We start from the raw sequence: 17,945 nt of genomic DNA on the forward strand, positions 1-17,945 counted from the left end.
TGGTTGTAAAGTAGTAGTAGATTTGATGTTTATGATTGAGTTCACGCCTTCTTAAGTCATGGAGTTGAATTGCATTTTGTGCTTTACATGCAGATCCAGAAACAAAATTTGGGCCACCTGAATTTCCCAAGTTCCAGTTATAACATACTGGACATCCTCAGTAAGCACTATGTTATAACTGAAAATTTGAAAATTCAGGCGGCCCAAATTTTGTTTCTGAGCCTATACCATTTCTGAGAAAAGCATAAATTAACACTTTAATAAGAGGGCAAGAGGAAAGAACTGAAGTGTGCAAGTACAAAAAAAAAAAAAAAATGTAATTCTAACCTGTAATTTTATACGTGAAAATGTAAATTAATAAATTGTCTTTATAAAATGTCAAAAATATGTTTGATGCTGCAGTATTTTTATTAACACAATAACTGCAAAAATATTACCTTCGTTTTTGAGAATTACCTATATCAGCAGTTCCCAACTTGGGGTATGTGTCGGCCCACTCAGGGTTATGCTAAAGATAACTGGTAATGGTGGACATTATATCTTGGTGCCTCGTGCCTGTCGTCTACACGATGCTGCCCAGCGGCAGCCAGGGGTGAGGACTGTTTTCATTATATTATTACTTTCAGAAATTGTAAAATAAATATTGCTTCTTGCCAAGTTTGTTTCTATTATTTTAAACTCAAGAAAACTAACCTAGATAAACAAAATAGTTTTATTACATGTTATGTAAGTGGTGTGGTAAAAAAAGGTGTGAGTTAGGGGTACAGTTTCAGTAAATGCTTAGTTAAGGGGACCAGGTAAGTTGGATTGAGTTTAAATTATGGGGGAGGAAAAAATATCATATTCTAATTCCTTGAAATTTCAAATTTAATGTTCTGCAGTTTCAACTTTGAATTCCATCAGGAAGTAATAAGAAACTAGTTTTGTGACTGTAAACAGCAGTAGAAATTGTTCATCTAGAACTTTAAGTTAATTTTTGTCTGTCGATATTTTTAAACTTTGAGTATGCTCAGTGCTGAAACTATTAAAGATAGAAACATATTTTATTTTTTACTAGTTATTGTCTGTCATGTGTTCTTTCTGTTAAATTTAAAATAGTGTTCATCATATGAAAACTTGAAACTAAAAAAAAAAAAAGAGTATTTTGAAAAACAAATGATGATGTTTTCTAATGCAAGGCGTTTGACAATAAAGTCATTTGACCTCTTGCACTCCAATATTTTTCAAAGATATTATCATGGCCAGCCACTGAAGCACAGATTTTGAGGTGTTCCGAATCCATTTCTTGGTTTGAGTTGCACAATGGGCAATTAGGGGACTGATATATTCCAATTCTATGCAGGTGTTTGGCCAAACAATCATGGCCTGTTGCCAATCTAAATGCAGCTACAGACGATTTTCGTGGTAAATCGGGAATTAACTGTGGATTTTGATGCAGAGAGTTCCATTTTTTCCCTTGAGATTGTGTTATCAAATTTTGTTTGTTGAAGTCTAAGTATGTAGATTTAATAAATCTCTTCACAGAGTAATACGTAGATTTAGTAACAGGTCTGTAAGTAGCAGTGCTGCCCTTCTTTGCTAAAGCATCCGCATTCTCGTTTCCCAGGATTCCACAATGGGATGGTATCCATTGGAATACAATTCTTTTATTGAGTGATATTAATTGAGAGAGCATTTTAGTTATTTCTGCTGTTTGAGATGAAGGTGTGTGTTTAGAGACTATTGATAGAATAGCTGCTTTGGAGTCTGACAATATAACTGCATTCTTAAATTTATTGATGTGGCATAGAAGAACAAATGTAAAATTTTAGACATTTGAAAAAAATTAAGGAAAAATGACGAATATGAGTACGAGCAATTCTATTGTATTTAATAGACGAATAGAGGTATCAACAATATTGCAGTAAAATTTGAACTTTCTATCCTGAGTAGTTTAAAAGTTGATCGTACGAAAACTTTGTAAATTTAATATTGCCAAGATAGGAGGTACCTGGTCCCCTTAAGTGATATGCAAGTCAAAAAATGTTAGGAACCGCTGACCTATATGGTAACCAAGTTTTTTTTTTTTTTTGTAAAGCTCTCCTATAGAGCGTAACACTGTAAGTACAGACATTCAGTTTACTTTAAACAAATTTTTAATATCCTTCTTGATTTATTTATAACTGTTTGTACTTAAAAATAATACACATTGTAAAGTAGCTCATAAAAAAAATATTGTAAAGTACCCCATCAAAAAAAAAGTTATTAATTGTAGCAATTACTTTAGAATTTGGCCACATTAGCCTGAAGATATACATGAGTAATACGAGATAAAACTCTTCATGTTAGTACTTCAAATAAGAAAATGAATATTGCGTCACCATATCATTATTCAGTGGCGTATGTAAGGGGCACTGTTTCCAAGGCTTGTGCCTACATATTATGATTACCGATATCTCAAATGAACCACGATTTAAGTGGACATCAATTTTTAATTGATCACATTAAATACGAAAAATTGTACACTGGGCAATTGCAATAAAGAAGTGCATAAATCCCTTGCACCAGTACAAAGTCGTACATACACCACTGCTTATTTATGACCTAAAAATTAAAACCCTATTAGTCGTTACAGTTTTTCTACAAGATTTGAGACTTTCACAATTGCTTAGTAGTAGAAGATGTAGGATATTTATATGTTGTGGAGAAAACTATTCCCAATGTTTCTGAAGTCCTTGTTTCACATCTTCATAGGAAGACAGGCAAGATGCTCAGACTAGCTTTCCTTTTTTTCCCCACCCCAAATGACACAACCCCAGTAAGAAGTACCAAAATGTTGGAGGCAGTTTCCCTCACGTCAACTATAAATAGCCATTATCTTTACTACAAGTCACAGCTGTCATTCATAGGCTCTATACAAAAATATTCTCAAACCTTTCTGTTTAAAAGCATTTTAACCTATTTTTGCTGTAATAAATTTTGGAATTCGTTTTCCAAAACCATAGTCCCAGCAACCAATAACAATTAAAAGTGTATATGTCATTAATTCTGCACCTACTTTGCATGGTAATTCATAATACACCACTACAATTAGGTACGATACCGGTATAAGCAGGACATTAAGAATTTTATGGTGGCCCACCAGTCAGGCAAAAATTTCACTAGTCAAACTACAGAAGCGCAATTAAAAAATCAGAATTTTTTTTCACTCGTCAAATAAAAATGTTTACTCGTCACGAACGAGCAGACGAGTGCTTTTTCAAGCTCTGGATACAGCTTATATCTTCTGGTATTTGCTGTACAGAGAGGGACATAACTGTTGATCAGGCGAAATGTTTCAAGATCTGTAGAACGGTTCATATGAGGCTGCAATTTTAATTCCTTCTCAGCATAGACTGTAATACTTACACAGAAAAGCAAAGTGAATATCTCGTCATCACATGAACCAAAACTTCTGACTCAGTACATGTGCAATGTGGCATTCTTTGACTTAGAAAATACTTCAGTCGTTCAACTAGGCCTATAGAAAGAGGCAGCGAAAAGTTACCACACTATGTATGCAGGGGACATGTTTGTTGAGTGCACGTCATTACGTAGTACTGCATTACTACACTTGTTAATAATCCGTGGCACTACAGCCCGTGAAGGGCCTAGACCGACCAGCCGGCTGCTGGCCTCACGCCCACATGCCGAAGCAGAATGGAGGTATCGTGTGATTAGCACGATGATCCCCCCAGCCGTTATAGCTGGCATTCGCAACTGGATTTCGCTACCTATCGTAGCTCCCCAAGTGCATCACGATGCTGGGTGGGCACCAGTCCCATACACTGGCCGAAATTTCATGAGAAAGTTTCTTCCTCCATGAGGACTCGAATCAGCGCGCATTCCGTAACGCGAGTCCTAGGCAGGATGCCTTAGACCACGACACCACGGACTACGCTTGTTACTGAACATTATTTGTGGTTCCACTCGTCAACTAAAGACTCCGAACGCTTCCCACTGTCCATGCACTCCATCCTCACCACTCGGGAATTTTAGGCCTACCGTAATGAAACTGAACGCTTGTCCGTGCTGCTACAGCTTACCAGTGACTTGAGCAATGGATTGCAGACAATCTGTTCCCCGACGTCCCCTGCATATTGCGGTAACTTTTCGCTGCCTCTCTCTGTATTATATCTCATTGCACCTATGTAAAATTGCTTCAACTTCATGGTTTTGAATTATTCTGAGTTAGTTGAAACCAAAAATGTTGCTCCACTAGCACATCGTCTATAATAAATCTTACGAGAGATGCTTTGATGGCAAGAAGCCACCTTTCTGTATCACTAAGTGGCTTGTTCATAACGAAACAAACTTATTTTGTTTGTTACTTCATGGGAAGACAAAATTGGTACATGCATAACAAAACTGATTTCTGACCAATACATTTGACAAGGAGTGCAGAAATGAGTGCTGTAGTGCTGAGTAAACCCAGTCTACCAATTATCTTGAGGTAAGTATCAGACTCGGGGGCATCTCACATTCTTAAGCCACTATCTTACATTGAACATTACCACAATATCCAATCAAAGGCACCCTTCATGAGCAGTAATATTCTGGGTACCTGCACCTATGAGATTACCTATCACTTTATCATTTTAAGTTAAGCATAAATAAAATTTATACATTTTATAAAACATCAGTTCTTGCAATAACATAGTGTAGATACTTTTTTTTTAATAAATAACCATAAACCTTCAAAGAAAAATAGAACAAAGATAAAATCCCAACCCCATGCGTTTAACACAACATATACGTCCCAATGCATCATTTAATAAAATAAGTGGTGTATTATAAACAAATGCAATTGTTTTAAGTTAAAATCTGCAATATATACATATATTTGACCACAATTTCACTGTAATTAGTAACATCTTATACTAATGACCACAGAGATCTCAATACTTGCATTGGAATCGACCTTCGGAAGTATTCAGGCATAGCCTGCACATAATTTATTTGGTAGTTTTTAAAACAAATGCACAAGGAATGTACACGGATATATAGCAAATATTCTGTTTAATTCTCATCATCAGAATAACATAATACTGTGGACGAGCACCGATAAGTCACACCACTATGGAACATCTCTTTGCACCTCTGGCTCTTGTCAGTCTCCATTGTCTTGGGAGTGCAACGAGTTGCACCAGCATTTCCTTGCACCAGGCGGCCCCGAACACCAATGCTAGCCACCTGTGGTGGCACACTCCACACTGGAGTCTCGGGAGTGGTCTCCCGACAAAACTAGGTAATGAAGATATACTGTCTTCTGCATTTTGGCGTGATCACATGTTGGCATAATCCAATTGGACATAAAGCTGTTTAACACCGACTGCAGCAAAAATCATATGGGTATGGCTCACTATGTATTTGGGATCGGATGCTTTTGACACTTCAAGTTTAAGGGCACCCACATATACGTCACTACACAGAGTCCAAAAGTGGGGCTCCTGAACACTGTAAACACCGGCTAACTGCATCACTTTCTGATAACACTGCGGCAGTGCGTTATCTAGCGCTGTTGGCTGCCTCTGCATTAGAATCAGCACAGAATCCTTTATCAACGCCAGAACGCTAAGTGCGATCAATATCGCAATGAACATGGAACAGATTGGATCGGCGATCATCCAACCGAACATCTGCATCAGAACAGCAGAAATGATGACTCCAACACTACCAAGTGTATCGGCCAAAATGTGCAAGAACACGCCTTTCATTATCTGGGAATCACTGCCACTGAAATCGCCAGAATCGTGACTGTGTGAAAGGTCATTGAAGCCAGCGTGGGAGTGAGGATGTGAATGTCCTGAACCTCCGTGGGAATGGCCGTGGCTACTGCCTCCGCCATGGGAATGTCCGTGGCCATGCTGGAAAGCATATATTCCTACCAAATTTACTAGAAGCCCAAGTACAGAAACAACAAAAAGTCTCTCATGTTTAACTTCTGGTGGCTCAATAGCTCTTTCCACCGCTTCGGACATGATGAAAAATGCAATAAAAAGAAGGAACAATCCATTGACGAAACCTGCTAAAACTTCAGCACGAACGTAACCATAAGAAAATTTATCGTTTGCTCTCCACCTTGTAATAACAGAAGCTGCAAGACCTGCTAAAAGGCCGGTACAATCAAAGAACATATGAAATGAATCAGAAATAAGACCCAAACTATTGGTCCAAATCCCATATGACAGTTCAACAAAGGCAAATGAAAGATTTAGAAGTAAAAAAAGGAACAAGTTTCTTGAATTTCGGTCGGAAAATATGAGACGTATCCATCCATTAAGTTTTTCTTTGATTCGAGATCCCAGTGACCGAGCGGGGTCCTTGTGTGTCATAGGAAGCATTTTGAGTAGTTATGTAGTTTCCTGCAAAAAGAAAAAAATATATGTTAAGGACGAGACGAAACAATAACTGATATATTACTAATTAAGTAAGGAGAAACTGCACTTGTGTAACATTCAGTAGCAATGATTTTAAACTATCAATTATTATTAATTCAATTATACTTTGTGAAGTAAAAATGACAAACGGTAAATTTGTCCTTAGACAGGTAAACACAACTTTAATATTAACACTACTATTCTGACAAGAAACGATAACTTACACTTCCTGTATAAATTATTTCAACTAACGATTGCCCTAACGATAACAGTCATTCAGAAAAATTGTCACCCAGCTGGTACCACTACAAAACATGAATCGTCACCGGGCCACAAAATCTATTCTTTCTTCCATATTGACACACGTTGCTCCTTCCGTACGAAATTTCCGACCACTACCGGATCAACACGGATCAGTACGACAAGTACAGTTGTCGTCATCACCACCGTCTTTTTTTCTTTTATCGCAGCCTTCGGATTGTCAACGGTCAATATTTCATTTCAATTCATCCACAGACACGAAGGCCAACATATCAATCTTTTCAACTTGGGTAGGATTTTAAATTCGCTGACACAGAAAAGTGTGCAGCTTTTGATAGTATGGATGTATATTAAAAATAAAACAAAAATAAATTATTACTATTTTCTACTGTACATCAATTGTCACTCAATCTTCTATATTTCTTTTTTATCACGTTCATGTCTATTTTGAACGCACCCAAATAGCAAAAGAATCTTCAGAGGGCAGCAGTGATATCCGTTTCCTCTGCCACAGCTCTGCAATCATGGTATGTTATAGAAAATTGTTTCAGATTGTTAGATTAAGAATATATTTTCCAAATAGATGGGGGTGCAATAAAATGCTTGATATGTAAAATAATAAACTAAGCAAAACTTGCATTATATCTAGGTAATTCTGGTGTATTTGTTTTGTATATTTATTGTAAATATCAACCGCGTGATCATAGCACATGGATGTATTCGTTCAATTGTAAATTTAGAGCAACCAACACGTGAATTAAAATTATTTATAACTCATTCAAATGGAATTTGATAATATTTGCTTATTTTTAATGTGTGTTTGTAGCCTCCTAAAAAGGATTCCAAGGGATCTTCGTCTAAACAACCTCAAAAGACCCAGAAAAAGAAAGAAGGAGGCTCTGGAGGAAAAGCTAAGAAGAAGGTTAGTGCATTTAGAGTCTTAAAGTCTTAATTAGAATAAAAGTCAATGTGAGTATTTTAATATTATTTAGATATATATAATTCCCGTACGACTACTCGGCAATATTTCGGATTCAAAATTTATTACCGGTTTAAGCCTACTGTTAAGTTAAGCCTAGCCTGTGGCTATAGTTATCACCTTTGCCTGATACACTGTAGGCCTACATATTTGATTTACTCTTAAAACTTTAGTATCTATAAGTACATCTTAATTGAACGCGTGTTTCAAACTTGATTCTTTCGGTGAAACTAGCGTTTGTCGAATGCGCATCATCATGCTTACGAAAAGTCACTTTTCAGTGCCAATAATTTATTTTGTGTGCATAAGGTTGGGATTTTAAAGTAAGAGGGAAAGGAAGGAATCCGTGTTCTGAAATTTATCAGAGACTCATTATCCTGTACTCGTTCTGATGTTCGTTTCTTCGTGTATTTCATGCTCTGGATTTCTGCAGGGCTGTGGCTGGTGTCCATGTTGAAATGAGTAGTAACTGGCAGGTGTTTCCTTATTGCGACTTTTTTTTTTTTTTTTTTTTTTTTTTTTTTTTAGGATAGCACCAGTCTCTTCATGTTTAAAAGATAAGATCTCTGGTAACAAAACTTGCATGATTTGCTCTTGTATGCGTGGACTTTCTGAAACGAATTGAATAACACAATGACTTCCTTAAGCAAGTGGTTTTTCTAGTGAGACAGTCTTTCATAGCTCCGGAAAATTCAACATGTTCGGTTTTGGGGGTCAGAAAAGCGAGATGTTGGAGAAAACATGACATGAAATCAGGTATCGATTGAATGTTCTCCAAGAAACAAACGGAGCTCACGTTGAAGTGCGCGCTTGAAAACTTTGAAGATTAAGTTATCATTTGCTGAAAACCGCATCTCTGTATCTAGTATAGTTTTCCAGTAATGTTTATTATCAGGGTAAGACTTTGTGTTCACCCGTTTTAAAATGTGCAGCTACACACATGATGACTCTATCTGCCAGATCAAAAGATGATGGCAAAAAAAACTGATTTAATGAGACTGATTGATAAAATGCTAAAATTTGTTGTAAATGTGTAAATAAAAAAAATTTTCTCTCTGTTGAATTCTTGTGTTTCTTTTTTAATTTGCAGAAGTGGTCCAAAGGAAAAGTTCGTGATAAGCTAAACAATCAAGTTCTTTTTGATAAAGCAACATACGATAAGCTTTTAAAAGAAGTTCCACAATACAAATTGATAACACCATCTGTAGTCAGTGAGAGACTGAAAGTACGAGGTTCTTTAGCTAGGAGAGCTCTTGATGAACTTCTGCAGAAGGGTAAGTTGTATCTGTTAAATTAACTTGTGGATAAAAACATAAAATTTACTCTGTCACACGTTAAAAGTGTTAAAATTGTTTAAAAAGGTATTCACCTTCGACAGACGGCCCGTTTCGACGCTATTTGTCGTCGTCTTCAGTGTCTCTTGAACCACTGCTGATTTTGGCTCTGCGATGTGCAGTTGTCGATGGTAGGGGTGGGGGTGTGTTGTTCCTATGGTGGGGGTTGGCTGTCTGTATGTTATGACGTATTATGATGTCAAACAATGTGTGCGTATTGAACTGTAGTTGCGTATTAAGTATGTAATGTGGGTGTGCTATTTTGTTCTTATATATTTCGTATTGTTCTAGGATATTTAACTGTAAACTTTTTGGTGTGATGTGTAAAATTTCCATATCTGTTTCTATATTATTGTAGTCATGATTATTGTCGATAATGTGATCTGCATAATTTGATGTAATGTAAGGTTTGGTTATAGCTTTAATATGTTCGTTGTATCTTGTATGAAAGGATCTTCCTGTCTGTCCTATGTAAAAATGTGGGCAACTATTGCATTTTAATTTGTAAACTCCAGTTGAATTATATATATTTGAATGTTTAGTGTGGTTATTTAAGTATTTCTGTGTTGTATTATTTGTTTTGTATGCAATTTTGTACTTTAGTTTTCTGAATGAAGTTGCGATTTTGTGGGTATTCGTATTGTGATATGTTAATGTTATGTATTTATTCTCGCGTGCTGTTTATGTTGGTTTGGTCTGTTTTTGTTTTGCCTTTTTTATTAGTGTATCTATTATGTTAGGGTTGTATCCATTGTCTTGTGCTATATATTTTATTGTGTTTAATTCTTCAGTGTAGTTGTCATTGTTCATTGGTATATTAATTAATCTGTGTGTCATTGTACGGAAAGCTGCATGTTTATGTTGTATGGGATGATTTGATGAATTGTGTATATGTGTTGTGGTTGTAGTGGGTTTCCTATATACCTATATACGTGAATACCTTTTTAAACAATTTTAACACTTTTAACGTGTGACAGAGTAAATTTTATGTTTTTAACAAAGTGTTAACGTGAACTTTAATCAATAACTTGTGGATATTTTCAGGTACAGACGAATTTATAAGAAAATTGTATTCATTATAAGGACACGTAGTAGAGTTTGCCAGCTGTTCGAAATTTTACCTTACTTCAAAAGAAATTAAATTTTCTCAGAACTAGATAGATAGATTAAGTTGATGAACATTTTAATACACAACATTAGTAGTTTGGCATTGTAGTGAAAACTTTTTTTTTTTGGCGAAGTTTTAAGTATTGGTTTTTTTTTTTTATTTATTAACACAATCATAATTTTATTAAGTTAATAATTTAATAAGCAATAATTAAGACTGTTAAAACAACTTTCAGCAACAATGTCGAACTACTAATAAACAATTTCAAGGGAAAAATTGTTACGGGACCGGGGTCTGGATAGCTCAGCCAAAGTCTGCGTTCAGCTGGGACAGCACTAATTCAGCTATTCATTTTAGCTGAGTTACAGCAGCTGTGAGTTCCTGAACGATCATTGCAAAATGTCCACTGTGTTTACAAAGAAACACGCTGCTATTGTTAAGTCTACTCCGGAATATATGATACCATTGGTTGTTGCCTACCCCCTCCACTTTCGCTGGCTTGCAGCAAAAAAAAATTTGCTACGAAAAATGGCGCCCGGTATTCCAGCGGTCAGCCAGCAAGGTATTCAATGCTGTCGCTATTTCAGTGCTACTTCAACACTGTCCCAGCTGAACGCAGCCAAAGGTTCAGTCTCGAGACGTTGGCATGCTCAGCCAAAGGTACTGGGTTCGATACCCGGCCCGGAACAATTTTTCCCTTGATATTGCTTTACAGGGAGCTAGTCCTAAAAAATCAGATTTGTACTAATAAACAATGTGTGTAAACTTTCAGTAAGTACTGAGAAAAAAATTCTGAAATACGAAAAAAAAATTCTCACTTCATTGTTTAATTGTAGTCAACTGAAAGCAAATAATCCTTGTTACTCATTGAGGGTATCAATAAACTCAGCAGAATCTGTTTTATGATTGCTGAAAAATTTGTTTCTGTCTCCGCCACAGTTCTGGAGAAAATCGAATTTCTTTTGAGGTAAGGTAAAGCATGCGGAACAGCTGGCAAAGTCTATCAAGCGTCCTTAATACGTCAATTAGCATAGATTGCGGTTCACTTACGTCGTTCTTGCACTCATAGTATTCTGTGGCTTTATGGAAAATTGGTAAGAATTCTCGAACAGAAGTATAATGGGCCTGACATTCTTCTTTGTCTCCTCTTTACCCATTGTACGAAGTAGCCCCACTGTTAACATGATAAGATCAGGTAAAATTCGCATTTAGTACAAATAATTATGGCGACCAGCAAACCACTCCCTTGGAGCAATACCATGGCCAAGTTCGCCATGTTGGTGTTGTAATTATTGGCCAAAACAGTTCACTGAATTGGTCTGTGATAAGAATAGTAAACGTAATCTGTACAAGAAAGTGAGTCATTCTAGCAAGAGCCTGATCCATTGCTAAGCAAGTGACGTCAGAATAGTGTGACATATGTCATTGCTATTGCTGATTGACGTCAGATGTTGAAATTTTCGTAACACTTTGTCCATTTGGTCTTCGAGAATAAACGTTTCCCGTTAAAAAAATAAAAAAACCGAGAAATAGATGTTCTTATATTTTTTGCTTCCAGAAGTGACAAAATAATGTCAGCTTTCACGTGCATTAACAGCTCCACTTTTTCTATTCTCAAACCGGGAGTGTGTGGGAGTAAGCACAAAAGTGTGAGACCAATGTGCACAAAAACGACACATGTGAATGACCAATTATCCACATGTTACTTTTAACAAAGGGAGCAGCATAGCAATCAATAAATGTAAATCAATTGCTTCTTTTTTGGTTGCTCTTGCTCTCTTCTTTTCTGTCTCTTTATCTGTTAAGAGTATAGAATCACGAAATATTAGATTGGAATAACTAAATATCCGCCATTTGGAACCGAAAATAGAGAGTTCTGACTTCATATACCTATGTAATATAGACCTATGTTGAATTTAAAAAGTAGCAGATTAGAAATGCTAAGTTGTATTATCTCCATGTCTTTTGCAGGGCTGATCAAGCAGGTAATTAAGCACCATGCGCAAGTGATATACACGAGAACAACAAAGGGTGATGACCAACCTGCATAGTGCATTGCAATTTTTTTTTTCTCAAAAAAAATCATTCTATTGTATAAGTAAAATGACGAATAAAAATTGATTTAAAAAAGGTGATTTCTTAACATTTTCTACCTGGTTGTTAATTATTAGGGCTACTAACTGAAGAGTAACACACCACTAGATGGTGTCCACTATTAAACATTTAGCAACAACATGTTAAATATGTTGAATTTAACATGTGTATGGACATTTCAAGTCTCAATTGACTTAACATGTTGACTGAGTATGTTGAAGTTAACACTTTTAACATGTTGGCGTGTTTTCTAGCAGCAGTGGAAAACATGTCAAGTCAATTCATTTGCTCGTGCAGCATCGGTACAGTTCGGCAAAGTTCGTACAGTTTCCATAGCAACAACTAACTTCCGATTTTGTGGCGTGTATCTTGATCATTTTTACACTATCATTGGTCCTTGGTGTTGGCTGTAAGTTGTTCGAAGTAATGGGCTGGCCGAAAGAAAATATTGTGAATTTTATTAGTAACAACAATGTAATTTATTCGTCACAACAATAATTCCTTTCTACAATTCACCTTAAACGCTCTCGTCAACAATTGGATCTTCACTCACACAGTATTCGTTATAGCACTCCACCGACGACAATGACAATTGACTTGGACTATTACGCACAACAATGAACTGTTAATCTTAACTAATATTTACAAAGCACTATTTACAAATCAGAACTACCAGTTCTCAGTTCACAGTTCTTCTATCTCAGTCACTCGAGTTCACAGTATCTCGAACCACAGACCTTCAGAGACAGTTCACTGTACTCGAACTCGGGTCCCTCCAACTGCGGTCCACTGCACTCGAACTCAGGTCCCTCCAACTGCGGTCCACTGCACTCGAACTCAGGCCTTCGGATGTTGACGCAGATGCGGACGCACACTCGAGTCGAACTCCGGTACACAAGACTGGCTTGCTTGCTCTGGCTTTCTCACTGACTGGCTGACTAATCAACTGAAAACTGGAAACTGCTGTCGTTCCTTCGCGTCCGTAATTTATAACCACAGCGACGTAGCCTCGAAGGTTCCACGCGTCTCTAGAGATGGCACTCTAGAAAAATCCCGAGCCCTCTCCTCTCTACCAGCACCAGATGCGCGCGCACTCTCTCTCCACTCTCTCGCCGTGTTGGCCCTTTCCCCTCTTCGCCACGCGCCATCACAAAGTGCTCCGCGCGATCTTCTCTCTTGCGGGACGCTGGTCGTGAGTTCGAATCTCACGTCGCTGTCACAATATGTTAAGATAAAATTAATGCACTAATGGAAAGGCCTTGTTTGTGGGATGTCTGCAAAAGAATACAGAGACAAAACAAAGAAGGCCGACTGTTTTAGAGAACTGGAATTATTATTTAACTGTTCTCGAGATTACAATAGAGAGTTTTCGCACTCTCGTCGTATGCTAAACGTTAATGTTATGTTGACATTAGTAATGGTCGTATTTGGTGATGTAAAACTTCGGAAAGAATAATTATACGATATTACCTGCTCCTAAATTGTGTCTTTCTTTGATATAACAGTAGGTATTTTTGCACCACTATATTAAAATCATGTTCTACATTCTCAGCAAATTTTTGAATCCAAATCGATCTTCAATTTTAAGCTCGTTTAGAATGTCTTCTGTATAGTGTCATTTACTAAGGTATTGCAGCGCTTACATTCTCATTCTCTTCCTTGTAACAAGCAAAAAGTCAAATCATCATCTGAGCCCATTGTCCAAAGTTTGAAAATAAGACACTATCTACAATAAAATCTCATAGTCTGTTTATGGTGAACTGCGTAAAGAAAGTAAAGTTTAACATGTTTAACAGTGTGGACAAAGTGTTAAATGAAATTAGCATTAACATGTTCAATCAAAATGTTGGGATGTTAACAGTAAACAATATAACATTTAACATGTTGTTAAATGTTTAATAGTGGAGACAAGCCTTAATGCATGGAATGTTGATGATGATGATGACTAATTTTGAAGGTAATACAGTTTGTCGCAAGTAATGTAACAAATATATTGTATTTAAAATTCTGTGTTTAGAATTACAATAACATTATTAGAAGTTTCAGAAGTTTTAATACCTACCCGTAAGTACTATTTTTTGTCATCCTCACTTGTTAACTACAGTTGCCAATGGATCTTAGTCTGTAGTGTGAAATTCTGACATTCGCGCCTTTGTTTCGAGATGGCACTGGTTTACAGTGAAGATGCGTCGCGTCGCTTCAATCATTCAAGTAAGCCCCATCCAGAAGGACTGCAGACTCTCCTGTCAGGATTATCATGCCTTGGTCGAGATGCTCTCATTTTAAGGTGCCATACACTTCTCTTCACTCCTCCCTTTCAGGATAGGATTTGTGAGTTACTTAAGCAGAAGATCTGCCAACTGAAGCATTATATGGGATTTTTTGCTAACACTCGACATCAGTGTATTCCAAGACTATAGAAACCATTTACCATTATGTACTTGGGCTTGGGACCAGCACCAGAGAAAAGGATAAAATCCTTATTAAAACATGAAGGTTAATATTTCAAGACCATATGGAAAATAATGATAAACTCATAAATTGGTTGTATAAGCCTATTACTCAATTTAAAAAAAAAATTGCTGATATTGGAGAGAGAGCCACAATTTTTATGCGTGAATATGTCTCTTGGGATGGGATGTTGAATATCTGTTGCTTACACACGTGCTTCCATTTATGCTGCGTATGCTTTGACATTGTGAATTTTCATTTGCGAATTTTTCGAATTTAACTTGTCGACTGTTGATTGTTGCTCAATTGAGACTATAGCCTGATTCATTATGAATTGTTAGACACCACTGCAAATGTGCTTACTTTGCATTCTCGAATTACACTGCTGCGTGACCTCCCACTTCATGCCTCATCTTATCCCCTCCTGCATATTCCTAGATATGTCACTTGCTCCAACTCTATGGCTAATGGAAAAGACAGGTTGCAGCACAAATTGGAGTAACATGGTTATCTCGGTCCAGTCATGGCCATCGTGACAATCGCCGAATATAAATATATCTTCAAAGTTCTAAAAAAAACAAAGGAATTGCTTTATTAAACGTCCATTTATATATAAACTTGTTCAATGTTGGCCATGTCAAGACTGATAATGTGATGTCGCACCGTAGCCTGTCTTTCTCGTTAGTCACGCTCTAATTCAAGGTTATGGAGATATATTGATTCTTCGTCTATCACCATTTACAGTAAAACCCCGATAAGACGCTGTTCAAGGGACCAGGTGTAAAACATGTATTAACCGGGAGGCGTATTAGGTGGATATACTAATTTTAACTTATATACAGTATTCATTAGCATTTTTCTTTATTGAAATACATGATTCATGAAAGATAATACAGTATTACTCCATTATGTATTTATTGTACTGTACGTCAAAGACACAATATGTACTGTACTAAATTCTATCGGAAAAAAGAAAAAGCCATTTATAGTTGTTTGCCGTGTGTGTGTTCTCCAAGTCCTCATGTTTACCACACTTACCTGACGTCGCAGCTGTAGTGATTGAGTTGAGTCGCGATTTTTTACTGTCGTTCTTAATGTCGATGATGGGATTCCTAATGAATCAGGGAGTTGTTTCTAGTAAGAGTACTGTTCTCATCGTACTTTCGTAAGATTTCCAATTTTTCCGACACAGAAAGGGCTTTTTGTTTAACACTCATTGTAATCACATTCACAGACACTTCAATACACAAAAGGACAACAAACTGCCCAGCAAAAGTTTCTAGAATTTTATTACGGCCGAGTGAGGAATGCTGTTTGAGAGAGAGGGTTAGCAAGAGGGTGAGGTATTGTAACTGCATGTAGGCTTTAACCACGCAGATAAGGAGTCGAATAAGAGAGCGTAACAAGAGGGTGGGGTATACTAAGGTATGAAGTATGAAGGTTTAAATACGCAGGTAAAGGGTCGAATACCAATACTTTTAAGGTTAATGGCACCAGTGAGTTCAATGACCAAGATGTTTCATTGCTGTTACAGTACATTGCTGAAAATTACATCGAAAATATTTCACAAAAACAGCGTATTATGCGGGACTTGATCGCAACAAATGGGGTATTTTATAAAGGCGTTATATATTAAATGTGCAGGGACGACAAAAAAAGCGTATTGGGATAGCATAATATCGAGGTTTTACTGTTGAAATATGTTGTATAGTTTAGAAATTATAGACATGATAAAACTCTTCTGAAAATGTGTCAGTCGACTTTCTGGAATGGCACCTTGGTACTGGACCGAACTTACAGACGTATTCGCATCAAAAACAAAGTTTCAGATATAGTAGCAAAGGTTTTACAAAAAAACATTTCCTAGAAAATAATTGTGTCTTGATGTGAAGATAGGATGGCTTTATTTGGGGATAAAAGGATTTCAAACAAAGTGATTACAGGTGTTCAAGAAGTTGCTATTTTATTGCATAGGTTATTATATAACAAAAGTTACAAGCTGAATGAAACATTTCAGTAATGAAGCTACAGACTTGTCTGCCTGGCTATTTTAGTAGAACAAGATTAACTACAACAGACTGTGAACCTGCATAAAAGTTTAAGAATATTGCATCTTAATGCAAAGTGATACGTAATTTTTTATTTCTGTATGCAACATATGAGTGTTATCATCAGTTATATTCTCATGCTATGCATTTTGTGACTTAAAATACTTATCTTGTATAAGCTAATGAATAATCTTAATGGAGTAGAAAAAGAATTAATATATAAGAAGTTGGTTTAAAAAATATCTAACCATGCTAAAGACCGTTATTGGTAGTTACTATATTTGAGTAATGTGATAGTATACCAAATGAAGAAACTTACTGCAAAAACTCTCGGAATCTATTACTACTTATTGCTGATATGAAGGTAATTGTATATAGATTTACTGAAAACTGTGATAGAAGTTCAAACAGCACTGGCTTTGTGCATGCGGTCCTGTATCTGTTCTCAGTCGTATAATAAATGTAGGAAGATGTAATAAATTGACATTTTTCTTGTTTTGATGGACACTAGAAGTCAAGTTAGTAGAATGAAATTAATTTTGCTCTGAATTCTGTTATTTATGTTAGTGTTATAGCACTGTGGTCAACAGTTAATTTCTCTGTGGTCTTAATAGCATACCATTTCATGTTTGGGTATATTAAATGTTAAAAAGTAATTAGGTTGTAATTGATAAAATAGTGTTAAAATAATAGATATATTTTGAAATATTACAGCAGCAGAGTTTTAAAAATATGTTGCATACTTCTTAATTTAAATTAATTTTTTTTATTTACATAAAGTATCTTCATTGGATAGAAATTCTTAACACTGCAATAGTAAATATAATTGAACATTTCTTCAGTTTTCAACAATATCTTTCATTATTTCACATTCACTTATAATAAATCAGTGATTTTTTTAAATTTTATGTAACATATTTTTTAACATGAAAACAATAAACAGAAAATTGTGTATTTTAGTAGTTAGCATTTTCTTAATGTAACAAAGTGAAAAAATTAACAAACATTTTTTAACGAATTGAAAATTTGTGAGTACAATAAACGGAAAGGTAATGCGAACTCACATAAAACATTTCTATTTGCTTTTAACATACATTAAATTAATGTGGACAGTCATAAATGCACTTAACCTTACTAACAGCCCTCATAAAATGATGGAAGTATTAAAGTTCACCTTAAGTCAATTCATTCCATTACAGTATTTCTTCATTAAATTAATTAAAAGTTTCCTTTTATCCTTCAAAAAGGATAACTAGAAGACATTTGAAGGGT

General features: G+C 36.0%; 2 protein-coding genes across 2 annotated transcripts; one reads left to right on the top strand and one right to left on the bottom strand.

Annotated features, from left to right (window-relative positions):
• Positions 1-299: 299 nt before the first annotated feature.
• ZnT86D (zinc transporter 86D) lies at positions 300-6,797 on the bottom strand. The gene is made up of 2 exons (XM_069815751.1): positions 6,623-6,797; positions 300-6,383 (listed from the first exon to the last, which is right to left on the bottom strand). The coding sequence occupies exon 2, from the start codon at positions 6,360-6,362 to the stop codon at positions 5,304-5,306; it is 1,059 nt and encodes a 352-aa protein (XP_069671852.1). The 5' UTR covers positions 6,363-6,383; positions 6,623-6,797; the 3' UTR covers positions 300-5,303.
• A 73-nt stretch (positions 6,798-6,870) lies between these two features.
• RpS25 (ribosomal protein S25) lies at positions 6,871-12,210 on the top strand. Its single transcript, XM_069815752.1, has 5 exons — positions 6,871-6,949; positions 7,125-7,186; positions 7,486-7,581; positions 8,729-8,912; positions 12,052-12,210. The coding sequence occupies exons 2-5, from the start codon at positions 7,184-7,186 to the stop codon at positions 12,129-12,131; spliced, it is 363 nt and encodes a 120-aa protein (XP_069671853.1). The 5' UTR covers positions 6,871-6,949; positions 7,125-7,183; the 3' UTR covers positions 12,132-12,210.
• The last annotated feature ends 5,735 nt before the right edge of the window (positions 12,211-17,945 follow it).

This window comes from Periplaneta americana, chromosome 17 (genome assembly GCF_040183065.1).
Source record: "Periplaneta americana isolate PAMFEO1 chromosome 17, P.americana_PAMFEO1_priV1, whole genome shotgun sequence".
In the NCBI taxonomy this organism is placed as follows: Eukaryota; Metazoa; Arthropoda; class Insecta; order Blattodea; family Blattidae; genus Periplaneta; species Periplaneta americana.

Excerpts from the sequence above, each read along its gene's own strand:
- RpS25 (XM_069815752.1), top strand. Across the intron at positions 7,582-8,728 it reads GAGGAAAAGCTAAGAAGAAG|AAGTGGTCCAAAGGAAAAGT; the intron begins GTTAGTGCATTT and ends TTTAATTTGCAG. Across the intron at positions 8,913-12,051 it reads TGATGAACTTCTGCAGAAGG|GGCTGATCAAGCAGGTAATT; the intron begins GTAAGTTGTATC and ends TGTCTTTTGCAG.
- ZnT86D (XM_069815751.1), bottom strand. The coding sequence starts at position 6,362 with ATGCTTCCTATGACACACAAGGACCCCGCTCGGTCACTGGGATCTCGA.